The sequence below is a fragment of the Oncorhynchus mykiss genome, chromosome 8 (genome assembly GCF_057628025.1).
Source record: "Oncorhynchus mykiss isolate SJ-2025 chromosome 8, ASM5762802v1, whole genome shotgun sequence".
Classification (NCBI taxonomy): Eukaryota; Metazoa; Chordata; class Actinopteri; order Salmoniformes; family Salmonidae; genus Oncorhynchus; species Oncorhynchus mykiss.
The window spans coordinates 21,020,004-21,029,826 of NC_143029.1; the positions used below are offsets into that span (position 1 = coordinate 21,020,004).

General features: G+C 42.5%; 1 protein-coding gene across 1 annotated transcript; it reads right to left on the minus strand.

Annotated features, from left to right (window-relative positions):
• Positions 1–6,249: 6,249 nt before the first annotated feature.
• On the minus strand, positions 6,250–8,061 carry LOC110529571 (fatty acid-binding protein, brain). Its single transcript, XM_021611909.3, has 4 exons — positions 7,814–8,061; positions 7,486–7,658; positions 7,001–7,102; positions 6,250–6,530 (listed from the first exon to the last, which is right to left on the minus strand). The coding sequence occupies exons 1-4, from the start codon at positions 7,884–7,886 to the stop codon at positions 6,480–6,482; spliced, it is 399 nt and encodes a 132-aa protein (XP_021467584.1). The 5' UTR covers positions 7,887–8,061; the 3' UTR covers positions 6,250–6,479.
• Positions 8,062–9,823: the final 1,762 nt, after the last annotated feature.

A 9,823-nucleotide genomic window follows, 5' to 3' on the forward strand; every position in this document is an offset into this window, starting at 1 on the left:
TGCCTTTTGGTAGGCCGTCATTGAAAATAACAATTTGTTCTTAACTGACTTGCCTAGTTAAATAAAGATTAAATAAAGATTTTAAAAACAGTACTGAGTCCAAGAGGTAAAGAGTGGCAGACAGGCTCGATGTCAGGGCAGGCAGAAGGGTCAGGCAGGCGGGTACGGAGTCCAGAAAAAACAGGCAAGGGTCAAAACTGAGAAGACTAGAAAAAGAAAACCTGTCAACCACCATCAGGATGGTGGTGTTGCCATTTGACGGAGGAGGCCCAGTGACGAAATCTAGGGAAATATGGGACCAGGGGCGATGAGGAACAAGAAATGGCTGAAGGAGACCAGACGGAGCTTGCCACGGAGTCTTGCTTTGAGCACACACCATGCATGCAGCGACGAAGGCCGAGACATCAGGAGCCATGGTTGGCCACCAGAAGCGCTGTTGGAGGAAAGCCAGGGTACGACGAGCACCAGGGTGACAGGTAAGCCTGGAGAAATGAGCACATTCCAGGACTTGGGACCAAACCGAATCAGGAGCGAACATCCAGGTTAGCCAGGCCTTCCCCAGGGTTCGTCTGGTAACATTGTGCTTTGCGAACCAGAGACTCAATACCCCAGACAACCGCAGCTGCCAAACATGAGGCAGGGAGAATGGTCTCTGATTCCGAGGGTGTGGCAGCGGAACTGCACAGGCGGGAAAGGGTGTCCGGATTCACATTTTTGGACCCTGGGCGGTAGGAGATGGTGAAATTAAACCTAGTCAAAGACAGAGCCCACCGGGCCTGCCTAGAGTTAAGGCGCTTAGCTGTGAGGAGATATTCCAAATTCTTGTGGTCGGTCCAAACCAAAAATGGATGCTCTGCCCCTTCCAGCAAATGCCTTCACTCCTCCAGGGCCATCTTTACTGTTAGGAATTCCCAGTTGCCAATGTCATAGTTCCTCTCCGCTGAGTTGAGACGACGGGACATGAAGGCACAGGGATGAAGCTTATGGTCCTGGACAGATCTCTGGGAAAGAACAGGCCCTACTCCCACGTCGGAAGCGTCAACCTCCACCACAAACTGACGAGTCGGATGGATGAGGATGGGTCAGGGGTTGCTTCAAATCCACAAAAGCCTTGTTTGCTGCTGGTGACCATGTGAATGGTACCTTGGGAGAGGTGAGTGAAGAGGGGGCCGCCACCAGGTTGCTATAGCCCCGAATGAAATGGAGGTAAAAATGAACAAACCCCAAAAACTGCAGTAGCTGCACCCTGGATGTGGGTTGGGGCCAATCCACCACCGCTCTCACTTTTTCCAGATACATCTGAACATTCCCTTCAGAGATTATGTATCCCAGAAAAGTGATTGTGGAACGGTGGAACTCTCACTTCTCCATTTTAACAGAATGCACTGAAGAACTTGTCAAAGAGAACGTGTTCCTGGGCAGAACGGGAGAAAACTAGGATGTCATTGAAGTATACAAAAACAAACGGATTCAACATGTCCTGGAGCACATCGTGGAACACAGCAGGAGCGTTAGTGAGTCCAAACGGCATGACCAGGTACTCATAGTGTCCACTTGCTGTATTGAAAGCAGTCTTCCACTTGTCTCCTTCGCGTATCCGAACGAGGTCGTATGCATTCTGGAGGTCCAGTTTAGAAAAGATGGTTGCCCACTGGAGAGGTTCGAAAGCCGAGGAGAGGAGTGGTAGCGGGTACCGGTTCTTGATCGTGATGTCATTGAGACCCCGGTGATCAATACATGGACACAGGGTCATGTCCTTCTTTCCCACAAAGAAGAACCTTGCGCCGGGAGGAGAGGCCAAAGGGCGAATACTTACAGCCGCCAGAAATGTATCAATGTACTCCTCCATGGCCTTGGTCTCAGAGCCAGACAGGGAATAAATCCGGACTCAAGGCGGTGTGGTGCCTGGGAGTAGGTCAATCACACAATCGTAAGGACGATGTTGAGGAAGGGAGGTAGCATGAGCCTTACTGAAAACCTCCCGGAGGTCATGATACTCTGTGGGAACGGCAGAGAGATACGAGGCTGAACTTAATCCAGCAGGCAGTCATTTAGGGGAAGGCTGCGCCACCTTTAGGCAGTGTGAGTGACAGATTGTGCTCCAACCCAGGATTGAACCCGTGGTCCAGTCAATATTGGGATTGTGCTTCTGGAGCCAAGAAAATCCCCAAATCACAGGGATGTGAGGAGACTCAATGAGAAGCAGCTGTATTGACTCGCTGTGATTACCAGATATCCACAGAGTCATGGGAACAGCGCTGTGAGTGACTCTGCCAATGGAACAGCCATCCAGTGCTCTGGCATCCATGGGAATGGAAAGGGGTGGAGTGGGAATATCTAGTTCAGATACCAGGGTAGCGTCATTAAACTTTCATCAGCCCCAGAGTCAATGAGCACCCGAAAATACTTTGACTGGTCTCCCCACCGCAGAATAACAGCAAAATGGGTACAGGTAATAGGAATTAGGGAATTCCCAGTCTGACTCACCAGAGTATTTGTACCTGCTAATGATCTAGGTCTCCTCACTGGACAGGTAGCAATGAAATGCCCTGCAGCACCGCAATACAGACAACTGTTGAAGCTTAGCCTATGTGAACGTTCCCTAGGTGATAATCTAGCTCTTCCCAGTTCCATAGGTTCTGGTGTCACCTGTCGTCGATGATTCTCGGGGGAGCTCGGGTGGCTTCGGGTCCTCTCGAAGGTGTGCAAGCCACTGCGGATGAACGAGTGTGCCCGAGACCAGACCTCCTCTCACTCCTGCATTCCCTTAGGCATCCATCAATTCTAATGGTGGGGGCGATGAGGGAGTCGAGGTCCACCGGTACTTCCCGAGCAGCTAGCTCATCTTTTACCACCTCAGATAATCCGTGAAGAAAAGTATTGAAAAGAGACTCTGGATTCCAGGCACTCTCGGCGGCCAACGTGCGAAAATCAATCGTGTAGTCTGCCACACTATGGGAGTCTTGACGTAATTCAAGAAGTTTACTGGCCGCCTCTCTCCCCGATGCCGGAGAATCGAATACCTTCCTCACTTCTGCCATGAAATCCTCCAGATGACAACCAATGGCGGATTGTTACTCCCAAACTACCGTAGCCCAGGAAAGAGCCCTTCCCGACATTAGCGTAATAACATATGCTACCTTAGATCGGTCTGAAGGAAACAAAGATGGCTGTAGCTCAAAAATGAGAGAGTACTGAGACAGAAAACCCCGGCAGATACCAGGATTCCCAGAATATCGCTCCGGAGGAGGTAAACGGGGTTCTCGGGGAGCCGGGGTAACTCCCTGATTTGCTCCATAATCTCCTTAAACCCTTGCTTGTGTCGTTCCGTCAAGGAACGTAGCCCATCCAGATGGTCCTGTAACAGCTCCTCATGTCTCCCAATAGTGGCTCCCTGCAGGGAGACAGCGTGGCGGAGCTGGTCCAAGTCTGCTGGGTCTGTCATGGCCAGTTCGTACTATAAGGACACAAGGCAAGACCCAGATGCAGACACAGGAGGCAGATGGTTAGAGTCTTTGTTGTTTATTTACAATCCAAAAAGAGTGGACAAGAGAATGGTCGTGGACAGGAAAAAGGTCAAAACCAGTACTGAGTACAAGAGGTAAAGCTTGGCAGACAGACTCAATGTCAGGGCAGGCAGAAGGGTCAGGCAGGCGTGAACGGAGTCCAGAAAAAAACAGGTAAGGGTCAAAACCCGGGAAGACTAGAAAAAGAGAATAGAAAACAGGAGCATGGGAAAAACACGCTGGTTGACTTGAAAACATACAACAAAAACTGGCACAGAGAGACGGGAAACACAGGGATAAATACACTGGGGAAAACAAGCAACACCTGGAGGGGTTGACGACGATAACAAGAACAGGTGAAACACATCAGAGCGTGACAATAACTTACTGTGAAATGCTTACTTTCAATGCAGTTTTAAGAAAATAGAGTTAAGAAAATGTTTAATAAATAAACTAGAGTTTTAAAAAAAACATAAAATAACAACAATGAGGCTATATGCAGGGGTACCGGTACCGAGTCAATGTGCGGGGGTTCAGGTTAGTCGAGCTAGTTTGTACATGTAGGCAGGGGTAAAGTGACTATGCATAGATAATAAACAGCGAGTAGCAGCAGTGTACAAACAAATGGTGGGGGGGTCAATGCAAATAGTCCGGGTGGCTATTTGATTCATTGTTCAGCAGGCTTGGGGATAGAAGCTGTTAAGGAGCCTTTTGGACCTAGACTTGGCATTCTTGTATCGCTTGCCGTGCGGTAGCAGAGAGAACAGTCTATGACTTGGGTGACTGAAGTCTTTGACAATTTTTTGTGCCTTCCTCTGACATCGCCTAGTAGATAGGTCCTGGATGGTAGCAAGCTTGGCCCAGTGATGTACTGGGCTGTACACACCACCCTCTGTAGCGTCTTATGGTCAAATGCCGTGCAGCTGCCAAACCAGGCGGTGATGCGACCACCAGGCGGTGATGCGCCAAACCAGGCGGTGATGCGACCATGCTCTCGATAGTGCAGCTGTAAAATGCTAGCAATAGTGTATCATATTAGGCTAATGTATTATAAGTTGTGCAATCATTTGGGACATGTTGTCTATTTGAATCATTATGGAACACAGACCATACATAGCAGTTTAAACCAAGTGCACGGGTTCATGACAACTAGCAGCATATGTGAAGTGTGAAAGTATGTCTATGTGTGAGTGTGTGGCATCAATATGCATGTGTGTGTGTATGTGTGTGTGTGTGTGTGTGTGTGTGTGTGTGTGTGTGTGTGTGTGTGTGTGTGTGTGTGTGTGTGTGTGTGTGTGTGTGTGTGTGTGTGTGTGTGTAGTATTTTTGAGTGTGTGGGTAGAGTCTAGTGAGTGTAAATAGAGCCAGTGCAAGGGTGTTAGTGAAAAACAATTAAGATAAATAAATAAATAATGAAGGGGGTCAATCTAAATTGTCCTGGTAACCATTTAACTAACTGTTTCATAGTTTTGATGTCTTCACTGTGTAGAAAATAGTCAAAATAAAGAAAAACCCTTGAATGAGTAGGTGTGTTCAAACTTTTTACTGGTACTTTATATATATTGTGCATAAAGGCTCTCCAAACCTGTTTAATGTTTTAATGTTTTCCAAATACTTTCCTAATCCTAAATACTATACAATATCAGAGTATTTTCTTACCTACCAATTGGTGCTGAAAAATGAGATATATGCGTGTATTTGTGGCTTTCTTTCATTTGATCCCTAATATTCTGAACATTCTCTCCATTATTCTAGTGAGTCTGTCAAAAAAAAATCAAATTAAATGTACACCAAATTTAAAGGGAGGATCTTACATAAATGTAGTGAAAATGCTATTAAATTAGAACTCCATGAGAAAGTCTGTTGACCAGCAAGTGGGAGGTTGAATTCCATTTATTCAGCGCATGCAATGGAACTACACCTGCAAAGCCAGTAAAGCACCTGCATAGGAAGTGCATAAGAAAAGCATACGTAGGAAAGAATTGGGCCCATAGAGAGCAATGGTGTTAGAGTATTTTTACGGGCACTAACTCCATGGCTCGTTGGCCAAAGCCTATGGAGAAATTAATGGAGTTTTTGTAGGATTTTTGTATAAACGCAGAAAAGAAGCTCTGCGGTAAACACAGACTTAGCCAGGGGATCTTATAAGTTCATTTTATAAGTTCATCTTCATCAGCTGACGTCCCTTTTTGTCAATTGTGAGGCATTTATGTCATTAAAAAAAGCACACAAAGCACATAAAGGATTCCTACTTCATAACGGTCATGTTAACTGATTGATATTATCTCACAGAACAAAACGTATAAGATCTCCTAAACAAACCTGTTAAGCTCAGACCTTATTTCCTGTGTTTATCGCAAAAACCTATTCTTTCACATTTATTTTCTCTATAGGAATCTCTGAACGAAACAGAAGTAAATCATTTGCGTTTTTTAGGATTACGAGCTGGCGAGCTCTATTGATTTCGCCGGCGCAGCTCTGCAAAATAATATTTAGTGCACGCAGACACAGCCGCACAGACAAAGGCCCCTTCGCAACACTTTTACAACATGGTCTTCCTAGGCATGTGAGCTTGAGTTCTGCTGATATATTGTATCGAATAGTCATGACATGAATACATTGTGGCAGACACCTGTTTCCTAGGCATGCCCAATCCTTGAGTGGGTGAATATGTTGACGTTGAGGAAATTGCACAACAATGGGTATCAAACAGTCATTTACATAATAGAGTAAAAACATTGAATTTTGAGTGCATGTTCTTTTATTTTAGTATGTTTCACACAGGTTTACAAATGATGAGCAATCACCAAATGAACATATATAAAAATGTCTTACAAAAAAGACTTCCAGCCCATGTTGTAAAACATTTGGAAGGATGAAGTGCAAAGGTCAGCATGCAGTAAAAACAAAACACTTCTTGGCTGTAGTCCAGTAAAATGGACTCAAATGATTTAACTAGTGATGTCTCCCAGCTCATGCCTTCTCATAGGTACGCACTGCCACAATGTCTTCAAATGTAAGAGTCTGTGAATGAGATAAAATAACAAATACATCTCTGTGCATTGAAGATATCAAACATGAAATACAGTATAAATAACATTCATAATGAAAAGTAAGATATTGCTTGATGGACTCTTATTTTAAGAGTCAGGTCAGACTGGAACTGAAAGTTGCATAATATGGACTATTAGAGGTCACTCTTACAATTTGTGGGAAATGTAAAACTAGAGTCATAATGTTAAACTGATGAGGACCATGCACATTTAAAAAAAAACGTATTTGCATATATCTCTATGCTGAGAACTATGCTGCTATGCTACTATGCTACTATGCTCAGCAGCACCAGCTTCAGCATAAAGGCTTTCAGCATAGAAATACCCTCTACACCGTTTCTAGTACTAGTACTAGTGTAGCCTTGCTTCCCCATCACCTTGTTTCAAAACCCATATTACCCAGGAACTCTAATTTCAGAATACATTTAAGAAGGCTCTTACCATGACCAATTTCCCATCCTTGATTTCTCTCACAAACTTGGTCTCCTTGCCGTCCCACTTCTGAACGTGAGCAAGTTTATCTCCATCCAAGCTCACAGTGGACTGCAACCAGATGGGACAAATAGGTCAGAATATGGCTCTCAACAACAAGTTAAATATAGTTACAATATATTATGGCAAATTCTATGAAGACATAAATGCAATACTTCCAAAGTTCCAATGTTTCATAATCCAGATCATATTACATATTACTAATGCGGCTAAATATAAACAAATTTAATGAAATTTGTCAAGTAAACATGTTGGTCAATGCATTATTAAACGCTGGAAACAATAAATTAAAACGTTGGACTGGGCTCTTTAACAGGTTCCTCAAACCAACCCAGTGAAAAATATAAGAGCTGTTCTAGCTGACAAAGCCTATATTCAAGTGCAGTGTCCAGTGCATATATCCCTTTTAAAAAATCCCATATTGTAACACTTACTTTACAGTTTCTGTCATCTGCAGTGGCTTCGTCAAACTCCTCTCCCAGTTTGAAGGATATTTCAGTGTTCTTGAAAGTACTCTGGGTTTTAACGACCACTTTGTCCCCCTCTTTTGCGATGATAACGGTTGGTTTGGTCACATTTCCGACCTGCCTTGTTGCAAAACCAACACCTGTGAAAGTAATGAAAAAAGGCAATGAGAGGTGGGATCATGCAAAATGAATCACCTGACGCGAACTACTGTACATTATGTCATTGAACAAATATACAGGTAATAAATAACTTTTCTAATTATTAGGTTATAACTGTAAAGTCATGAAAACTTACCAAGTGCTTTCATGTACTCATCGAAGTTGTCACTGTCGACCAGTTTCCAGGTGGCACAGAAGGCATCAACCATGATGAAGAGTTAGAGGACCGTGCAATAAGAGAACTGAGGTAAAGTTGATACGGATGGTGTCGGAATCAATATGAGCTTTTTCACATAAACCTTCATTATTTGTCTGGGGCTTATTAATATGCTCGTAGGGGGTGGAGACTTACTTCCTATTGGCTCAGGAGATACTTTCTGTCTTCTGATTGGTGTTGAGAGCTTGTAAAGCTATGCTTTGGTTTTCACTTTACATAGCATATGCCATGCCATGATTTGACACCTATTGCAAAATACACATATTATTTATCAACTGCTTGTGCATTGATTGCAGTTGCAGATCCGTCTTGTTGTGACTTAGAGTAAACATACTAGCTACACTAATCACTGTCCCTGCTCTGCAAGACAGACGGTAAATGGAATGTGTCAGATCTAGGGCTGAAAACCCACCCAACTGGAATCAGAGTTTGTTTGACAAATCTTTGTCATTAAGTGGATTAATCCACTCTAACAGTCCCATGGGCTTTCTGCATTGAGGACAGTTATTATGCATTCTGTGTGCATTCAAGCACCAATGTATTTGTTTTAGGCAAAGATAGTTCTTCATTTTCAGTATCCTAAATCTGAAGGAAAGCAAAAATCAAGCATTTATGTCTTACATATTATTGGGTAGGCTATGGATACTGTAATTATTCCATAGCATGATCAGGTTTGGACTATTCTGATCACATATATAACATATGCTATGCATGTATGAATACCATTAGGAGACAATCATCTTTTTAACTAAAGATTTTCAGCATAATGTTCAGTGCTTTGCTTCCAAGAGCTTTGAAATTTGATACAGAGCTTTTTATGTGTAGTTTAATATAATGTATATGTATTATTACAGTAGCATGGATAATCCCTATTTGAAGAAATATGTCTCCTTGATGTATTGTTTAATATCTACGCAGTAAGTTGCTTTATATTTCATGACAATAAAAAAAGGTGTTAAAAAAATATAATGTATATTTGCCAGTGGATTCTGTAAAATATCCATTCATGTTGGTGTGAAAGACATGTTTGGTGCCCTCCTCTGGCCAAATCAGTCCCCACCAGACACTATGGTACAATATCAGGAGAGATATAAATTACATCTACAAAAACGAACAACATGGTATAATTTTTCAAGGTACTGTGGCCTTTCATTCGTGGCCAACAACACACATCAATATTCTGGTTCCATGGCTAAGAAAAGCTTTGCTGGTGTACTGTATTATTGCAGATGACTAAGAAAGAGTAGGAGAGACAATGTAATCGCCATTTTACTGCCAATGATTAAACAAGGTAAGTTGGTATCAATTTCACTGTGCAATGAGAAGCCTCCCTTGTACAAAGACAACACACAATGTTTATTTTATTTTTTATTATAGCATCTGAAAAATATTTACCACAATGCCGTATATAAAGCATTATGTTTATTAGCTGGAGTGGACATTGAAATGCATCTTTAATGGGTGGCAACTATAATGTAAAACTATTTACTGCCCAAAAATACAGATCTTTTTTTGGTTTCTAATAACTCAGTTGTTAACTATGCATATTCTAACAGTAAAAAAACACACAAAGTAGAGGTTGCACTGTAGTGCTCTAATAAACGACAATTGTAAGATACAAATTTGACTTACATCACCAAGTGGAATGTTTATTATTTTGTTGTGCAAATATAAACATTCCTGCAACTACATTTTGACATTCTGAGAAAAAATGCATTCATTGGAATAGCTCCGTATGCAAAGTATGTACAAGTCCCTCTTGCTCAAATAAAAACGGCCTTTTTCAGTCATGCCACTTCACCAGTTCACTTCATATGCTAATATGAACCGGACATAAGTGCAGTTTCATTCTCTGTACATGTAATAAATTATGGGTAATCTTGAACGAATAACCCCTTAACTTATAAAGAAACAGCCTTTTCTTTTTTT

Bases quoted from the DNA above. Each gene is read 5' to 3' on its own strand.
- LOC110529571 (XM_021611909.3), bottom strand. From the start codon at position 7,886: ATGGTTGATGCCTTCTGTGCCACCTGGAAACTGGTCGACAGTGACAAC. The intron at 7,659-7,813 runs GTAAGTTTTCAT...TTACTTTCACAG, and splicing joins TGAGTACATGAAAGCACTTG to GTGTTGGTTTTGCAACAAGG. The intron at 7,103-7,485 runs GTAAGTGTTACA...ATCTGGTTGCAG, and splicing joins CAGATGACAGAAACTGTAAA to TCCACTGTGAGCTTGGATGG.